Raw genomic sequence first — 20,399 nt, 5'->3', positions numbered from 1 at the left:
AATTGAAGAAATATATTAATAGGTGTCATGGGTGCTCCCGTGCCCCTCTCCACTGCTCTGGTCCCCCGACGGTTCATTTACCTCGCCTCAATCCAGCGCTGACTCAGGCCGATAATTGCCACTGGCTAGCAGGCCGTTTTATTTAAATTCCAGCCCCTTCCCCTTCCCTGCCTCATAGCCTTAGAGAAAGCTTTCCTGATGCCCTGTGTGATTATCCTGATTTCCCGTTGTGGCCTTGACATGGCCACTTCGAGTACCTTGTTATGCTCTTCTGACTCTGTAATGCTGAAGACTGCTAAGGCTGACACCTGAACCTTTAATGTGGCTGGTTTCAATCCTTTTTCTAGACCCAATTGCAGAAACCCTGCCTTTCAATAGCCATGCCGTGAGATGAAGACCCTTGTATAACAAGTTTTTAATGTTCTGGAAGGATCCAGGTAACTGCTTTATACATGTCCGTTAGGCTTGAAAACCATGCATGGCGAGGCCAGATGGGGGCAATGAGAATGACTCTTGCCTTGTCCTGTTTTATCTTTTCCAAAGTTCTTGGAATCAGAACCATGGGGGGAAAAGTGTTTAGCAGATAATGATGACCCCAATTTTGGGAGAAGGCGTCTACTGCAAAGGGACGATCTCTGTAATCGAGAGCGAAAAACTGTTCCACTCTGCGATTCTCTCTGTTGGCGAAGAGATCTATACTGATGACTGATCTGCTGAGTTCCCATTTCCCCTGGTGAATGACATTGCGAATTTTATGTAAATTGCATTTAAAGATTTTAGGTGTGTTTCTGCCAACTGAAAAATCAGAGAAGCGACTTTCATAAGGTATGGACTCCTTGCTTGTTTATGTAGGCTATCGCTTTGGTTTGTCTGATCTGACTGAGACCCCCTGATTTATTAATAGTGGAAGTGCCTCTTTTAACCCCTTTGGAATGGCTAACAGCTCTTTTCCGTTGGAGGATAATTCCGCTTCCTGAGAGTTCCATTGGCCCCGAAATGTCCTGCCCTCTACATGCACTCCCCAGCGCCAGGGACCGGCATCTGTTGTTACTTTTTCTGGATTTGCTATCCAAGGGAGACCCTTTTCCAAAGTCTGAGGTTCTAGCCACCAGTTCAGGGATTCTAGCACCACCCCTGGGATTTCTATTTCTCTGTCTAGGGAGGCTGGATTTTTGTCTCAGGACCCAAGTAGATAGTTTTGTAAAACTCTTAGATGAAACTGTGCCGAAGGAAGTGCTGGGATGGTGACTACTAAATTACCCAGAAGAGACATAGCCCCCCTGATGGAAGTTTGAGGAGATGCTTTTATTCTGATTATTCTTCCCCTTATTTTCTCCTGCTTCTCTAAGAAAGGAACAATTTTTGACTTTGGGAATCTTACCGTACCCCTAGAAACAGAGAGGAAGTTGTCTCCACGTTTATTATCCATCCCAGGTACTCCAGGATTTTGTGGACCCTGGCAACCTGTTTTTTTTACTGCCTGTTTTGCGGGGCCCAACAATAGGAAGTTGTCTTGGTAGTGTCTATTCTTATAAAGGCTGCTATTTCTGAAAAAATCTTGGTGAACACCCTTGGCGCTATGGCTATTCCAAAGGGGAGAGGGCTGTACTGAAAATGGACAATTTTTTGTCCTATTTGAACCGCAAATCTTAGGTACTACTGGTACTCCAGATGAATTGCTACATAATAGTAGGCGTCCACTGGATCTATTGGCACCATAAAACATCCTGGGAATAGCAAATTTACCGTAGATTTTAGCGTTTCCATCTTAAAGCTCAGAACTCGTAGGTGTTTGTTTAACTCCTTTAGATTTATTATTGTTCTCCAGGTGTGGCGCAATCGCACCGGCTTTCATGCAACAGAAATCGGGGGGGGGGGGGGGGGGGCGTCAGACAACCCGACAGATTTGGAAAAAACGCGGAATTTACTATTTGTGTGGCAAAATCGAGCACATACACCGGGAAGAAGGTGGTGAACTCTGGCGGACCTCGGCGCAGCAGCGACACCTGCAGGAAGTTGACCGCACAAGCTTGCTGAATCTCCGGAAGACCCGAATCCTCGTCGGAGAACGCACCGCTAAACCATTCTTTAGTAAAGGCTCTGTGACCGCTGCTGTAAATAAAGGACATTGTGATAACTCTTCCTCAGAAACCGAGGAAGTTATCTCTTTTCCTTTCTCTCCCTCCTCCTCTGAAGATGAAATTTCCCCCACAGCGTCTTGCGTGACTACTGAGCAGGGTCCTGGGAGACCTTTATCTATTAATATCGATCATGGATCAATAACATTTTTGAACATCACCTAAACTTCTTCCCTAATCACGGATCGAAGAGACTTTCTGATACATGATGCACAAACGTTTTTCTCATCATTAGATGGTAATTTTCTACCACAGATTCTGTGGTGAGTCTTTTTAGTAGCCTTTTTAGGAACCTCTTCTCCCTAAAATTTGTTAAAAGATTACCATCAGGATACATGTGAAAATAAGCCTTAATAAAACACCCACTTCTTAAGTTACTGCAGTCGGGGGTTCTTAGGGGCTCAAGAGCTTTGCATCTGTCTGCCATCCTGGCTAATAGTGGAAGCACCAGCACTCCATGTTGCTGGGCTTTTTTGTACATTAGGCACAGCCCCTTCTGGAACCCACCCCTCGCCACTGTGGCGTGGGGAACTGGACTGTAAATATATATATACTGTATATATCCCAGGAGGAGGGCTGGAACCCCTGGGCACCCCCTGGATCTTACATACCACTGCTTCCTGGCTCCCTCTGCAGCAGAGTGAACCAGAAGTACTTCCAGTCGAGCCGCAGGCTGCTTCCCCCCACACCGGGGGAATTCCTGCAGCCCGCCTCCATCTCTCAGACCTCACCACACCGGGGGAATCTCCTGTAAACCGGCGCCATCTCCCGGACCTTGCCTCGCCATGCTGGGGGAATGGATACGTAGAGGCAGCGAGGGGGGAACAGTAAGTTCTTACAAACCGGCAACTAGCAGTTCCCACAAAACAAAAAAAGATGCTTTTTGCAGAGCTCAGGTCCCTTCCAGGGACAGAAAACCACTGAGGCAGGATAGGATGAGAATGTTTTTTATGCTGTCACTGGGGGCGGATCCCTCTCTCTGGTTGGTGCCGCCGTGGTGCTGGGGAAAAACAGAAGCCCAAAGGTTGTACCTGCATCAATTTCCAAATATTGACCTAGAATACGCTATAATAGGGGTTTTCCCAAATGGAGTTGATCCTTTATCCAAGGAAACTTAAAGCTCACCCACGGCTTCAGGGCTTCTGAGATCTGCTCATCATAAGAAATCAATGGGGGGAAGGATGATTTTGGACCTCCTGTTACAGGATTTGAGACAAATGTCTTTTAAGATAAAAGCCCTGTAACATTCACACATCTCCTTTAAACTAAGAAGTAACCTCTGAAGATTAGAAAATAGAATATGATTGGTTCTTTTGGATAATTGCTTCACTTCTCCTGTTATTAACATTTTTAAAATGCATATGTTGGGTGTATTGGTTAGCCTAACTACAAGTTACCCACAAATATTATAACCCAATAGAATAGTTTCAGCCAATTTTGTAGTGTTATTTAAAGGGGTTGTCCCACAAAAGTTAGGCCTTATTCACAGGACAAGGCTTAACTTTCTGATCAGTGGGGATCTCAGTGCGTTGGACCCCTTGTCGCTCCGTCAGAGTAAAGGGGCAGACGGCTGCGCATGACCGCTCTGCTGGAGATCACGAGAGCAGCATTTGGCAATTTCCGTCAGCTCCATAGAGATTGATAGATGGAGAAGAAGGGTCATGCGCGGCCGTCTGCTCCAGTAGTCTGACAGAGCGAAAAGGGGTCCGATGGACCCCTCGTTTTTGCTTTCTGTGGGGGTCTCAGCAGTGAGATCTTCACTGAGCAAGTTAGGCCCTGCCCTGTTGTTCGTGGGAAAACCCCTTTAAGGGGAAATGATCTATTGCATTTATTGATTCTTTATTGTTATGTACCTTATATTATTATCATATCCTATATTATTGTATTAACCTACAGATGCTGAGTAAATAAAAGCCGGAATGTATGATCGTGCTCCTCGATCGCTTGTCGTCACTCTGGGTAGCACTCATGAAAATGTTGGCCCAGGATCCTACGATCTGATTTCTGACAAACTGCACAAACCAGGTTAGTCATAGCGTAAAAACTGTTCATAGGAGGAGTAGGTGAAATAAGGATTGAAAACACCACCAATTTTCTAGGTACCGTAAATATATTTTTTAAAAGTGCTATTTACGTAAATTTCACACTTTTCCACAAATTATGTGTAATGATGAGAAATGAGACAGGGAAAAATATTGAACATGCTTATGCAATATATTTAATACTTTGTACAAACTCTTTTTTTTGATACCTTTAAGGCTTGCCCTGTATGGAGAAACTAGTGACATTCACTGCTCAGGTATAATTTTGGCCCATTCTTCCACACAAGCACTATTTAAATCCTGAAGGATTATTTTTCACTAAGCTTTCAGCTGGTGTCATGGCTTTCCATGGCTTTTGCGCTTCTCTTTCTTCATGTATTCAATACTTTTTTCCTGTGTCATTTCTGATCATTACGCATAATTTATGAGCATCTATGACTTTATTTCCAGTGTAGATTGGATGGATTCTTAGCGACATCTGGTGAGAATTTCATGTCAATAGCCCCTTTAGAAACATATTTATTTAGAAAATTACCTGCTCTTAATGCAGACACACAGAGTGACAGAAAGGATAGATATAGACACACATACATATGTAGACATTTATTCACATACCTTAGAGGGAACCTGTCAGCAGAATTTTACATATCAGGTTAGTCGCATAATAATAAAGAATAACAATTTCTTTATTTATATAGCGCACACAGATTATGCAGCGCTGCACAGAGCTTGCTAAATCGGTCCTTGTCCCTAATGGGGCTCACAATCTATTCAACCTACTAGTATGTTTTGGAGTGTGGGAGGAAACAAACTCTTTGCAGATGTTGAACCTGTGACTTGAAACAAGGTCCCTGGTGCTGCAAGGCTGTAATGCCAACCCTACTCCTGGAGGTCCAATTACAAACAACACATAAATGTATTTGTCTAGGATTTCTTCTGGTTTGTTTTATAGAAATCACATTTAGAAAAGCTGCCTGTGTTTTTTCAACCTCTGGAGTTCGAGTCACGTGGGTGTGTTTTCAAAAGTAACTCCATGACTTGGGCTGCTTTATATGATACCCACATGATTCAAACCTAGAGGTTGAATAGAGATGGATACCCTTTCCAAATGTAATTGCTCAAAAACAAGACAGCAGATACCACATTGGGACCTGCAGAAGCATGCTATTTATCTAATATGTGAAATCCTGCTGACATATTCCTTAGAATTTCTGAGGTTGCAGTTATTTGACATGTTATTTACTTATGTCTGTAAACTTTCTATATTTTCTTTAGCTGGATATGCCCCATTTTTATCAACAGCAAGTCGAGAGTTCACCTTCAATACCCCACAGACTGTTTCTGCTGCACCTGGACCCGGACACTATGAAATTTTTAGTTTAAAGGTGAAATTAATATTTATGTAGACATTATTCAATTGAGAACCTAGATAAGTGGAAACCTTGTAGGCAATGAAGTCGGTGTCATATGGTTCTTGCCTGTTGAACTCGTCTGAGAGCTTGTGAGCCACTTTTAATTTCCTTCTGATAGCTATACGAAAAATTCCCATATTTTACACAACCAGTTTAATGGTTGAGGCTGCACCCTGTAATCTGTTACATTGCAGTTCCGCAGCCTGTTCTCTCAATGTAGCATTTATTTTAAAGAAAACCTAGCATCAGGAATCTACCATAAGAAGTAGATCTAATGGTAGATTCCTCCTGCTAGAATCAACACTAATCTGTAATTTAATTTAAAGGAAACTTCCCATCAAAATCAAGCATGATAAACCATGGACACTCCCTCATAGATCCATGCACAGCGACTGTTGTAATCTTCTTATATTTGTTAGCCATGGCTACCTTCCTTCTAAAATCAATGTTTAAAATTATGACAATGAGCCAGAATCGTTACCAGAGCACCTCCATGCTGTAACTTCACAGGCTGTTACACTGTAGCTTCACACTGTTACACTTTCCTTCACCCTCTGCACTTTCCCCTCCCACTGTCTGCTGTAATCTCACTGCAACAGAGAAAGTTTTAGCACATGGTTGAGGAGGGGGAGTATCAGCCTATGAATCTTTAGCACGGAGGGGCTCTGGTAGCACCCCCATAGCTGCTCTGGCTCATTAGCCAAATGTTAAATGTTGATTTTAGAAGGAAAGAGGGCATGGATAACATGGATTAGAACAGTGACATTGGCTGGTTTTATGAGTAAGTGTCCCTGGTTTATGATGCATGATTTTGATGGTAGTTTTCCTTTAAAATCTTTATCTAAGTAATATGTAAATTACCTGCAGAGGATACTCTGGTGTGTATTAGCCTGGCCAATGAATACAGCAGCCGCATGTAGCCTTAGCGCTCATGCACACAAAATTTTAACTCAACACATACTGACAAATAACAAATTATTTCTATGGGCTCATACACACGACTGTGGTTTTCAGGTCCCCATGTTTTAGCCTTCTGCCTGAACAGCAAAACTCAGAGCAAATCCTATTCCTGCCCACAGATCCATTGTTTGCACCCTACTGAAATGCTCATATACATATGAGAAAAATGGTCGGCTGTTTAGCTTTGGTCCTTAAGAAGGTGATCTATTCCTGAATATAGGATAAGCAAAACAGAGTTATTTGTGCTTTCCTACATTCCATTCCATCATATTCTATGACCCTTTTATGCAACAATCTAACCCCTTTAGTGTTGGTTCTATCTTTACAGGGTTTTTAGGGTTCACTCATGTGTATCCTCACTTACCTTTCCTCCTTAGGTATGTGGGTAATGGGATTGTCAGCTCTTCAGGACAATATTGTTGTGCAATATTGTATCAAAAAGCAATGACAGCATTAGTAAAGTTCTTTTCTTGTGTACTTGTTTACCAAATGACCTCCTGTTCGGTACTGCACACCCTGGGTTGTGAGTTTAGATCTTTAAGAAACTGTCTTCTGTTTTGACAGGGGTTGGCTCCTGCAGCACTGGGACAGGATGTCCTTTTAGGGGCATAGCTTTTAGATCTATGATGACACCTCTATTTTGTGATGTAGATTTTCAGTATAGGATGTTGTAAGGCAGGTTAGGAGTGACACTGTTACAATGTGCTGCTCTTATGCGTCAGTATATAAATTAGGAGGGCATGTCAGATTATGATACTATGGGGCTCATTTACTAAGGGTCCGCAGACCGCACTATATTCCGACGATTTCCGATGTGCGCCGCATTTAGAAGGGCTTTTTGTTGCACACGATCGGATTTTGGCGCATCGGCGCCGGCTTTCACACAACACAAATCGGGGGGGGGGGGGGCGGTTCATCGGACGATCTGACGGATTCGGACAACGCGCAGGATTTAGCATTCAAAATTGTGTCACAAGCCAAGCACTTACATGAACCGGGAAGAAGAAGGTGAACTCCGGTGGACCTAAGCGGGGAAGCGACACATGCAGGAAATTGGACGCACGATCTTAGTGAATCGCGGCAGCTCCGATTCCTCGTCGGACAACGCACCTCGAGGATGGGACGGGAGGGGACGGGAGGGGTAAGTAAATGTGCTCCTATGTTACAATTTGCTGGCAGAATAAAGCAAGTAGGTAATTCATTGAAGATATAAAAATAATTTATTGTTTGTTTAGATTGTACAAGTAAAATTGTAAGCTTGTGATTTTTATAATTTGCCGGTATAAATGCACACGTTTTGCAGGCTAACGCAACATTTCAGTTTTCCGCACTAGTATATATAGCCCAATTATATTATTTTATTACATCCACTTTTTAAGAAGGAAAAATATTTACATTTATAGTGTTGCGCAACCTCGTCACATTTACAAATGAGACAATTAGGCTGCTAGCAAGTTCTTTAAAAGTGCTCTGTAGCATTCCACTGCATATATTATACTGAATAGCATATTTATTTTAACAATTACAAGCTTGGTTGCAGCTTGCTATTAACCATTCTGTTTCATTTGGATGCTTCTGTGCAGCTGTTTCAGCTGGCATATGGTGTTTTTTATTCCTGTGTTACACTAGAATAACCATAGGTGATATTTTTTAGGAAAAGGTGAAAGGAGGACAAACTATTCAGAACAAAGAAAAACGTTTTCAGGAATCTGTCTCCTATGTGCCTGGACCTGGTTCATATGACCTGCATGTTGGATCAGATGTGGATGGAACCAAGAGGATGTCTCCAAAACCTCAAAAAGTACATAATTCTTAATACTTATAATATTTACTTAAAACTTCATACTATTGGATGATTTTGGTATGATATAATAATTATAGAAAATGTGATGATGGAATGTCTTAAAGGGAACCTGACAGCATAAATTTAAACCTAATAAACCACCACCACCAGTATTTTGATGGATATATTGACACCTTTCAGAACATGTTTCCTTCATCATCCTGTGTGCTGGTATTAAAGTCATAGAGGAGGAGAGTTTAGCACTGAAGTCAGTTTCTAACTGGATCAGAATATCCCCTTCTTTGTAAATGACATCCCTTTATTCAGGGACATCACTAACCAGCTCTCCTGAATACATAGGGGCAGATTTACCTACCCGGTCCTTTCGCGATCCCGCGGTGCTTTGTCCGACGAGGATTTGGGTCTGCCGCTATTCACTAAGCTTGTGCACCCGAGTTCCTGCATCTGTCGCTTCTGCGCCGAGGTCCTCCAGAGTTCACCTGATTCTTCCTGGTGCTTGTAATTACGCGTCTTGCGACACAATTCTAAATGTTAAATCCTATGCGTTGTCCGAATCCGTCGGGCTGTCCGGCGGCCCGCCCCTCAATTTCTGTCGAGTGCAAGCCGGCGCCGTTGTGCCAAAATCTGATCGTGCACCAAAATCCCGGGGCAATTTGGCAAAAAACGGAAATCGATGGGAAACCCAACGAAAATGCGTCCCGCGGACCCTTAGTAAATGAGCCCCATAATGTCAATCACAGCAGATGGGACGTTCTGAGGTTCTTGACTTCAGTGCAGAGTTCTCCGCCTCTGTGACTGTATACAATAAATTAGCATCTTACTTCAATAATGAGTGCCATGATGCACATTGGGCTATGAAAGAAACATAATCTGGAAGGGGTTAATCTGCTTCATAAAATACTGATAGTGGTTAAATGGGTCAATTTCTGATAAGTTCAGCTATGTTCATATTATAATCATTAGGTGTTCATAAGGATCTCAATATCTATTAAAACAAAAGAACTGGCACTACCGTGCTATCAAAAATCGTTGTACGTAAAGGAAACCTAACATCAAAATGAAGCACTTACTCATAGATCCAGGCACTGTGACTGTCATAATCTTCTTAAAATTGTGATCCATGGCTTCCTTGGGATCCTTCCCTGGCTTTTAAAATTATACTATTGGGATAGAAAGGCTACTGGGGCAGTTCCCCGAGTCCCTCTGTGCGGCAGATTCACAAGACTGTCTCAACCTTTCCTCTGCTCCTGCTTGGCAATACCTCCTCCCTTTACCTAATCTCACTGCAGCACAGGAAGTTCCAGCACACAGTGGGAGGAGGAAGTGCTCCTTGCACATTGTAACAGCAGGTAAATCTGCAGCATGGAGGAGCTCTGGAAACCACTCCAGTAGCGTTTAGGGCCATTGGCATAATTCTAAAAGTTAATTTTAAAAGGAAGGAGGCCATAGATAACAAATCAGATTATCACAGTCACGGTGCCTGGATCTATGAGTAAGTGTCCCTGGTTATCATGCATGATTTTGATGGTAGATTTCCTTTAAATGGGCAGTTAACTAACTCAGGCACAAGTGGACCTCCAAGGGCACCCAAACACATTCCACGCAATCCACAGCGTAATACAGCAGCAGTGTAGTGTATGGGATTTATCCATATCTCATACAGTTTACACTTCAAATGTTTCCGTTCAGAATGCCTCTCATCTGAAGCATAAAGAACTGCTTTCAGTTCTGATTTGGTTTTAATTTAACAGGTAAGGGCATTCCTTGTATAGGGGAATCAAAAACTGCACCCTCAGGCCCCTTGCCCACAAACGGACATGTACCAGCTTTTGATTTGCAGTGAAGCAAATCAGGAAAACACTAAACGCATATGTGCTTTGGCCATAATGCAATGCTTGTGTTGTTACTTACCAAACACATTTGTTTTAGTCAAATGCATATTCATTCAGTGTTGCATCTTTACTGCTTTGAGCTACTGCTTAAAAACTGTTGTCCTACCTCTAGTAAACACAAGTAAAACATTTTGTTCCTGAGCCTGTGCCATCACAGTGCTGTAAATGTATGGTGACTAATCATAAGTCCAGAGTATACCCCTATCAGTAACAGTGTGATAAACGCAAGAATTATCTTCAAAATGTACTGGTGCAAAGCAGGTATATAGATCAGGATGCTTAAAGGGGTATTCCGATGAAGACAAGTTTCTTAAAGGGGTATTGCGGGAATATGAATGTCTGATACAAAAACCCATATTCTATAAATAAATGAATATACCAAAACTCACTGTTATTAACCACAGGACGGAACTAAAATAGTTTGATTTTATGATTCACAAAATGTTATGGGCTTTCTAAAGTAGGCAGATATCACCAAGATGGCCACCACTGGAAACTACAAGTCCCATGATCCTTTAGTTCTCAGTAATAGATCATCACTGGAAACAGAGCAAAAGAGGGAAGAGCTAACAGACTTTCCTGCTTTGTTACCATAGAAATGAGGAACTGCCATAACTGCACATTACCTTACTGAGATGACGTCTCACCACAACACTGGCCATACTGGATGCACTGCAATCAACCAAATACAGCCAAATATAGTGATGATCACATGACCTCTCTAGGCAGGACATGTGATGTGGACATGTGACCAGCGGCCATCTTCTGTCCTGTGTCTCCTCCACTTGGAGAAAATCAACAGACTGATTAAAGGGCCAGTAGCATTCTAATTCTTCATCATAGTGAATGTCCACAGCATTTTTCTGCTAAGGGGAGAAACATTTTGAATAACAACTGATTACATATTGGCTTATATTTTAATGACCCATCTGTATATGAACTAATTTTTATTCCTGGAATGCCCCTTTAAATATACTCAGGATGACAAAATAACACATTCTCTAATTCAATGTTATTAACAAAAACACAGCATTTCACAAATATCATTCCAACCTGTCTCTATCACAGTCCTGGTGTACACAATTTTGGTTGCCCCAAGACCCGACCCTGGGTCTTCTGAGTTTACACACATGAAGCAAAAAATATGTCTAAAGGATAGTTTTATTTAATAAATAATACAATGGAATAATAATTATTATATAAAAGTTCCTATTAACGTGTTTCGTGTCTCTGGCCCTTTCTCAAAATTCAAACAAAGTAGAGTGTGGTGTAACAGATAATCTTATATCCCCATTATCGCCATTCACATTGCCATGTATAGACATTTCTTCAACAATTAGATTTTATTAAAAATGTCTCTCTGTGAAGATAATTACTCATAAATGTCACCATTTTGTCCCTTAGAAAAAGATGGATGTCCTTGGATACACATTTACTAAGGGCCGTGCACCAGTTTTCTGTCGGACTTTTCACATTCTTTTCAGTGCAAACTGCTTGCACATGCATTTAAGAAGTGTCTGCTCCACATTTGTGTTGCACGCAACCCTTTTGTGGCGCGGCTGCACTAGGCGTCATGCAAATTAGGGGGTGTACAGGTATTTAGTCAGACCATGTGCCAGATTTAACTTGCAAAGTTTGACAGAATTGTGTTGCATGCTCTATGTTAAAGGTGCACCAAAAAAAATGGTGCGCTCTGTCAGAGAAGTAGAGGGGGTGCCAGATTCATGAAGAAATCCCGAATCTGGAGCACCCTGCATTACACACAGACAAACTCCATTAAGTGCAGATGGCAGATTGGGTGCCTGGCGAAGGTAGAGCACAGCTCTTCTGGTGGGCCTATTGTTGCGGTCAGCAGGGAGAGAAGAACCCAGGAGAACGGCACCATTAAATTTTAGTTTTGCCATCCATTCCTGGCCCCAGAGCAGCACGTGCCCCATAGCAGCCGCTACGGCTATGGCGGTTGTTACGTCACTGACTCACCCCCTCTTACGTTCTCATTTTGCGTCACAACTGCTATCACCTGCTCCATAGATATAAATTATATTTGAATAGCAGGGACTCTGTCGCTGATATCATCTGCGCATATTTGAATAGGATATGAGATGATTTATGATGCAAAACTGTGCCCCATTGGAGTGAATGGAGTGACAATGGTTTAACTTAGGATTTCCAGTTTTTGTGATAAGTGGGGGTAGCAGAGCTCAGACCTTGACAAATTATATACTTGTCACCAATTTTTGGAGGCCCTTCAATACAAGCAATAATAAAATGCATTGTTGCAGCATATCATTATTTTTTAACATTTTAGTATTGGAGATTTTAGACATAAGACGCGAGGCAGCTGTGATACAATGCTTTAGCTTTAAATCATTATGTAGAGAGCGACGCCTGGGCGTATCCGAGCTCCTCTATTAATAATGTAAATGTTGGCTACAATTATTGGATTCTTGTTGACTAATTATAATATTGTACATTCCTGGCAAGAGTTTGTGTAATTTAATTCTCTCTAACATTAATTACTTTATTTAGTTTTGGCGCCATTAATCAACGTATTTGTCAGTTAGTCATCTGTAACCGTAAGGAAGCATCTAAATTATGCAACTGAAGAGTTAACGGAGCTGCTTTACTAATAATATCAAAAGTGAGACAGCGGAAAGTTGGACAGTATTAACCAGATTTATCATTCTGATATATTATGATATATTAATTAAAGGAAACCTACCACTTAAAAATGGTAGTTCTAACCCACAAATACATTGCACCAGCTCAGGGTGAGCTGGTGCTGGAGCATATTTTCATTAATTAAAGAAACCCCCGATTGCTTTATAAAAATGTGTTTTATACCTTATATTACAACCACCCTTTGGTTTATCATATTACGGCTTGGCGCACCATGTGCGCAACTATGCTTGCGGCTGATTCGGAAGTGCCAGCCGTGCGAAGTTGTGTAGGCGCGAGTGTGCCCAAGAGCTTGGTGATGTCACCGGCTCTCCAGCACTTCCGAATCAGCCGCAATCCGGTGTGTGGACCCTTGGTAATATCTTTAACTAGGCTAAAGAATCCATCTTCCCAATCATAAGGATGTGCAAACTAATATCTGTATCTGACCTCCATAATATGCATGGTTATGCTTGTAAGTTTTGGTGCCAGGAAAAGCATGAGTACCTATGTCTTGCCAAACGTTCATGACTTTGACAACCAACAAACCAGTTCCCTGCACTCTGAAACAAATTTCTGAAGCCTTTGCACCAGTTTTCTGTCTGACTTTGACATTTATAAAGTGCCAGAGACACATTTTTGGTGCATGAAACAAAATGAAAGGGGCTTTCCTGTGCACCGTTGGACCATGCGACACATTTATCATGCAGTGTCCGATAAAACTGTGTTGCACACCGTATGTTAAAGGTGCACCAAAGATGTTCAAGACCGGGGTTCTTTGGGGTAACTTCTGGAGGCTTTTATTTGGAACTGTATTCCACAGCGGTGCGAGCGTAGGGGGAGGATAGTCCAATTCCCAATCATGAAGAGGTGGGATCGGTATCTCCCAGGTGTTGCAGAAGGATTCAAGATCCCAGTACAAGCGTAGTGTAGCTGTTCTGCCGTCTCTGGTGGCAGACAGGGCGAATGGAAAGCCCCATCTGTATGAGATGCCATGATGTTGTAGAATGTCCAGCAAGGGGCGTAGATGTCTTCTCTTTTGTAGTGTCACCCAGGAGAGGTCCTGATACAACTGAACCCTGGCTCCGTCGAAGTCGACATCTCCATGCTTTCTAGCTTCATTCATAATTCGCTCTTTCAGCTCAAAATCTTGTAAGCGGCATATTATGTCTCTTGGATTTGTGGTGGAAGATTTCAGGTGTAATTCCCTGTGGGCTCTGTCAAACTTTATTCGAATGGAGTCATCTCTCAGGATTGTCGCAAACAGGGATTTCAAGGTGGCTTTCACATGTTCTCTCCTCTCTACCTCTGGGACCCCCCGCACTCTTATGTTATTCCGTCTTCCTCTATTATCTAAATCTTCCAAATGTTTGGACATTTCTCGCAGTACATAGTGTGACAAAGTGTTTCTGGTTTCATCTGTAGCTGATTCCAGGATGTCTACTCTGCCCGCCATAGTTTGGAATTCGTTGCGCATTTCTGCTATCTCAGTTTTAAATGCATCCTTTACCTCTGTTATCAGTAGTTTAAAGTCCTCTTTAGTGGGGAGGTTTTGTAAGAAGTGCTGAAGAGAGGTAGTCTCCATTGGTGGAGGGAGGCCATTTTTCTGAGTATCTGGATTAGACTCCGGAAAAGAGGCCCAAACTGGAGAGTGCTCCTGATACCTTGTAAATGTTGGGGTAGCCCCTATGTCTTCCTCTTGTATATCCTCTGATCCCCAACATAGATGAGTCGGCGTTGGGTCATACTGACTGGCTGATTTCCGTTGCGGCTTTGGAAGGTGAGGGGATATAGGACCGGTCCAAGATGATGGAGCTTGGACATTAGACTGAGCACATGTGTACCTTTGGGGCATGGAGGGCTCTGTAGGGTTACTCTTCAAGTTTTCTGCGCCTGCGATGCTATGCTGCTGTTTCCCCTACGAAGAGGGTATATTCCTGTTTATAGCTTTCTCCCCTGCTCCCACACATAGAGGGGAGCTGTTCTTCCCCTGTGCCTGCTTATGTACAGCTTGTGGCTCTGCCGTCCTCCCCTGCCCTGAGGTAGCTGTATTCTGTGGTAGCCTGCTCCCTGAGGACTCACCCCGGGTCACCTTCTGTGGCTGAGCGGCTCGCTTCACTGGCGCTGTGGGTGCCATTACTCCTCCTCGCTCCACGTTGTTCTCCCCTGCACCGGCTTTACAAGATGGCGCCAGCCCGTGCACGGGGATCGCTGCTGGGGACTTAAGCAGCTGCAGGTACCGGCTTATGGAAGAGCGAGTCTCCCGATTCAACTTAGATCCTGTTGCGGGGCGTTCTGGCTCCTAACAGGAGCGTTTCCTCAGCTTTGGTGCCAGGGTGCTCTGCTGTTTTAGGGTGAAATTGGCACCAGGGATCCGGAGCTATGTGCCTAAGCAGCCATCACGTTCGGTGGTTGGCCACGCCCGCACCCCCAGACGTTTCATATGCAAAAACTACTTATTACTTTGTGCAATCCCTCCAGCAGTGGTGGTCATATCCAAGGACAGATGAATTAAAATAAATGTAAATGCTGAGATAGGAATACCCCTTTATTCTGTTGTTCTAAGTGGATATCACCATTTTTGACTGGTTTAATATCTTTTCCCCTTTGAAAACACATGCAAACTTGCTAGTGTAGTGATGATGCCTTGCTAATGTAGTTTGCAATTGTGGTTTGTGCATTGTTTGTTGTAGGAACAGAGTATTTATTGGTAACAATATTTTTCTTTAAAATGTAAATTCTAAAGAAATAATTGCTGTTTCCCATACAGAGAGCAAAAAGCAATCTGAAAAAGCAAAAAAGTGCCAGCACCCCTTCCATTCCAATACCAGGACAAGCATTTGGCTATGAAGAAACAGCAGATGGTTCCCTTATCAGACAAAATCCTCCTGCCTTGGACAATACACTTGGGCCTGCCTTTTACAATCCTACAAATGTAAGTAGATATCCCTTATAACTTTGTATGAAGTGTCTGTGGACAGTTTCAGTGCCTTGATTCAGTTTTTAAAGTTTTTGTGGATGACTTACACCCTAATAGGATTGTTAAATTAACATACTGAAGTTGGTTTATGTGACTTCCCATACTTGCAACACTTGGACCCCACACTGATCAGGTATCCAAGCTGTTTTTACTGGATAGTATATGGACTCAGAGGCAAAAGGCTCCTATTCACTTTAATACATATAACCAGGGACACCACTAGGAAGTTTGGGACCTCTGACTGGCACATTTTGTGGGACCACCACCACCCACAGTATGATAATCTGACCCTGTGTGCATAGTGAGTTCAATAAAAAAGAGAAAAGGCGGCACCCAAAAACAGTGTCAAAGTACCGCAGGGATACAGACAAAAGCGACAGACGTTTCGCGCCGTCCGGCTCTTTCTCTAGCCTCTGGCCTCTATCTTCAAATAGGATGTCGATTCTATACAATTATATATCCAAGAACAGGTAAAATCAGATGACAAATGTGGCACTCACCAATAAGAATATATATTCTTTGTTTCTAGTTATTTCTAATGTGGGGGTGGTGAGTTCCAGATTATAGGAGATGCACATGGGTTATGAGAAGAGGAGGCAAGAAGAAAAATAGATGGAACCCATCTGGATATAAAATGGTGATGGCAAGGGCTATCATTCTGCATCTTTATGAAAGACCATCCATGGAGATTTTTATCTCAATAGTAAACCTGTGCATTATTCATTGTATAATTCCATCTGGTTTAGAAGAGAGAAAACTCATTTGCATTGTCAGAAAAAGCTCTCCGGCACAACATAGTAATGATAATGGTGATAATAGCTTATTGACCTAATTTTGTTATAATGCATTTAAACCATTTAAACGAAAAAACCTTGATTGAACTCATGTAATTTATTTGCATTCATTTTTACACATCGGGTCTTAATGAACAGTAGCCTGGGAAGATACACATTATACACTTGTGTGTCTGTTTATTTGAAGATAGTAGCAGTGTGTTTAAACGTTTTTGTGTCCTGAAAGTTTAAAGGGAACCTGTCACCAGGGACCTCATTTTCACTGAAAGCTCATTACACCTGCATTGCAAATACGGTATGTCCTTCTACCTTCTCTAAGTATTTCCATTACAATATAATTGTGTGTTATAACTTACCTTGCACCTGACAGAGTCATCTGTGTAGTCCTAGGGCAGTGATGGCGAACCTTTTGGAGACAGAGTGCCCAAATTTCAACCAAAATCCACTTATTTTCCCGTGACGTGCCAACATGGCATTTTAAGCAGTAACTTATTGCTACCTGTTCTTCAACATCATTCAATTGTATCGCCCCCCTGAGGCAACCAATACAGTTGAAAGAAGGAGGGCAAATTCAGACTCTCGTTGTAGCTTCTCTCTGTAGAGGAAAAATGGTTGGTCCAGCAGGAGGACCTCCAAAGATATTGCAGTTCTGTCAACACCTTCTAACAGCCAATGAAGTGTTGCTTTAAAATAGCGATGAGAGAAGCATCTCCTAAGTTGCCTCGGACTTGGTGGATTTGGTCCTATTTGGTGAACTCTGTCCTGAGGTGATGGTCTGAGTGCCCACAGAAATGGCTCCGAGTGCCACCTCTGGCACCCGTGCCATAGGTTCGCCACCACTGTCCTAGGGATTGGGCTTTGGTTTGTATGCATTTCAAAATACAACATGTGACTTGCATCTGCTTCAGACTTCTCAGCTCTCAGCCCCCAATTTTGTGCTCCTAAACACCTCTTCCTCCTGCTCCTTCACAGAGGTCACAGCCTGGTGAGCTGATATCAGTGGGAGAGGGAGGAGCTGTACAGGAGCACAAAGGTGGGGGCCCAGAGATGAGCAGTCTGCAGCACAGACAAGTCACATGAAGTCCCCTAGGAATTCACAGGGGTTCTGTCAGGTGCATGGTAAGTTATAACATACAATTGTATTGTAATTAAAATGCTCAGTGAAATGCTTTAGTGAAAATGAGGTCCCTGGTGACAAGTTCCCTTTAAGCAACAAAAATGTAGAGATAAGTCAGTTAATAACATGTAAGATGGGACTATCCATGGGGTCATATAAAATGTAACTATATTTGAGGGGCATTATTTGTTCATTGGGCACATTAGGGGAGATATATGTGTATTACATTGTGTGGAGGCCACTTAGGGGGAAGTTATAATATGGGGGGCATTATGATTGTTAATATACTATACTGACACTATAGGAGTGGAATTAGAGGAGGGATTGGGTTATAGGGCCTAAGTTAGCATTAAGTTGGCATCATGTGTTAAATGTGGTAGCCCTTTATGCACTATTTTTGAGTGGAAGTTCTTAGAAGTTATGGAGCATATATGAGACCCTATTCTGTGGAATCATTTTAGCATCTGTGTGGAAAACAAATTGTACACTTGGTCATTGGCAGGAACAAAGTTGTTTCCTGTTTCTTGTACAAGGGCATATGTAGCATAGAAGTGCACCATGGAGGCCCTGGTTTGCTGTTAGATGGAACAATATTATTAAAGGGCTGCAATCTTTAGAGAAGCTGTAAAGATACACTAAATGCAATACTTTTTAATGGATCAGTAGACACAACCACATAGCCACTAGTCTGCCCTTGTCTGATTTGTTTATTCACTGGTCAGCCATAAATTATATTTTATGAGGATCAGTGGAAATTGGAGCTACTTTGTGTGTAGCTGTGAAAGACGGATTAAATAGGATTATTCTTCATGAACGAGAATTAGTTTTGTCGTAAGACTGTAGCCTAACATGAGTGTTATATGTCTGACACTGTTCCCCACTTTCTGGTAGGCATGTTTGCTGGATTAACCTTTTTCCAAGGCACATTGCCTCCGCTACTCCATGGGCACACACTTCTTCCTTCTCAGGCTCTGCTTCCACTCATGATTCTTAAAGGGCCGGGACACATCCATAGTACTCTTCCATTGTTGTTACCTGTTGACCTCTGGTTTAAAATGGCTTTAACCACATCAAACTGTATGAGCATTAAGGTTGCTATTTGGCTTGTTTCCCACAAAAATGTACTGTTTGCTGTCAGCTAGCTTAACTATTCCCTTCCTGGCCATCACATGCCATCTATTACTAGGTATTTTTAGAAAGCTAGGGGAAAGGAACTGGGCACCGAAAGTTGGAATGTGTGTTTTTGTGCATGGATGGGAGAGCTACTTCATTACCTCTGAAGATGGTTTATGGTCATTGTCATATGATTATCTATATTCCCATTTCCTTTCTCTTAGCTAAGAGACTAAGAACTGGTAGATAGAAATGTAATTATAATATTGTCTTGGGGAAAGAGCTTAGTAGCATTGTAATTGGTGAGCTGAGCGGCACGGTGGCTGAGTGAGTAGCACTTCTGCCTTGCAGCACTGGGGTCCTGGGTTCGAATCCCACCCAGGTCAACATCTGCAAAGAGTTTGTATGTTCTCTCCGTGTTTGCGTGGGTTTCCTCCGGGTACTCCGGTTTCCTCCCACATTCAAAACATACTGTTAGGATGTTTAGATTGTGAGCCCCATGGGGACAGGGACATTTGGCAATCTCTGTGCAGCGCTGTGTAATCTGTGTGCGCTAAATAAATAAATAAATAAAGAGCTCCGGGTAAACATGTCGTTTTGTAGCTCAGAGGACCACAGACCACATTCTAGGAAGGGAATTTATAATTCTTGATAAACCTCTGAAGTACCATATTTATTGTACTTGAAGAGGCACCTGACAAGAAAATGCAGTTTAAGACAATGTAAAACATTAAACCTTACTGATTGATGTGGAGGTGAATGCCATTTGCTAGTCTAGGGTAGCCCGTCCTTGGCATTGTAGAATAGAAAAAGAGGTTAAAAATAACACTTAAAAGGTAGCGCTTAAAAACACAGTGTAAAAAGAAACACAAACCCCCACCACTAATAACCGAGGCCAGCGGCATTTAAGAGATGGCGGAGCGTGGGCTCCGCCATCTTGGATCCGATCGTTGCTCCACCAAACATCATCAGGGGTGGCGGCAATCGGTTGCAAAAATGCAGTATACTGCAATACAGTAGTATTTCAGTATATGGTAGGAACAATCAGACCATCTAGAGTTAATGTACCCTAGAGGGTCTTAAAAATTGTAAAAAAGTTTTAAAAATAATTTTAAAAAGTTAAAAACCTAAAAGTTCAAATCACCCCCCTTCCCTAGAACTGATATAAAACGTAATAAACAGTAAAAATCACTGACACAATAGATATAACCGCATCTCAAAATGCCCAATAAATCAAAATATAAAATCGGTTATTGCCAGTGGTGAACCACATAACGGAAAATAGCGGCCAAATTACATCCAATTTTTGCATATTTGGAATTTTTTCCAGCTTCTCAGTACACGGCATGGAATAATAAATAAGGCCACAGAGAAGTAAAATTTGTTACAGACAAAATAAGCCCTCACACAGCTCTGTGCACGGAAAAATGAAAAAGTTATGGATTTTCGAAGGTGGAGATTGTCACGGGGGATGCCATGTTGCGGATCG

At 42.3% G+C, this 20,399-nt stretch overlaps 1 protein-coding gene across 6 annotated transcripts in view; it reads left to right on the top strand.

The window, feature by feature from the left end:
* STPG2 (sperm tail PG-rich repeat containing 2) overlaps positions 1-20,399 on the top strand; it is a 373,296-nt gene that overhangs the window by 17,917 nt on the left and 334,980 nt on the right. For 5 of the 6 annotated variants that reach the window (XM_072118057.1, XM_072118038.1, XM_072118065.1 and 2 more), the window contains exons 2-5: positions 4,035-4,163; positions 5,456-5,565; positions 8,207-8,353; positions 15,677-15,841. In XM_072118057.1, coding sequence (XP_071974158.1) covers positions 4,058-4,163; positions 5,456-5,565; positions 8,207-8,353; positions 15,677-15,841 — 528 coding nt within the window. In that variant the 5' untranslated portion in view covers positions 4,035-4,057. The remainder of the gene's footprint in view (positions 1-4,034; positions 4,164-5,455; positions 5,566-8,206; positions 8,354-15,676; positions 15,842-20,399) is intronic. The other variant, XM_072118075.1, reaches the window with a different exon arrangement.

The sequence above is a fragment of the Engystomops pustulosus genome, chromosome 1, assembly GCF_040894005.1.
Source record: "Engystomops pustulosus chromosome 1, aEngPut4.maternal, whole genome shotgun sequence".
Classification (NCBI taxonomy): Eukaryota; Metazoa; Chordata; class Amphibia; order Anura; family Leptodactylidae; genus Engystomops; species Engystomops pustulosus.
This window is presented reverse-complemented; position numbering and strand designations above follow the sequence as displayed.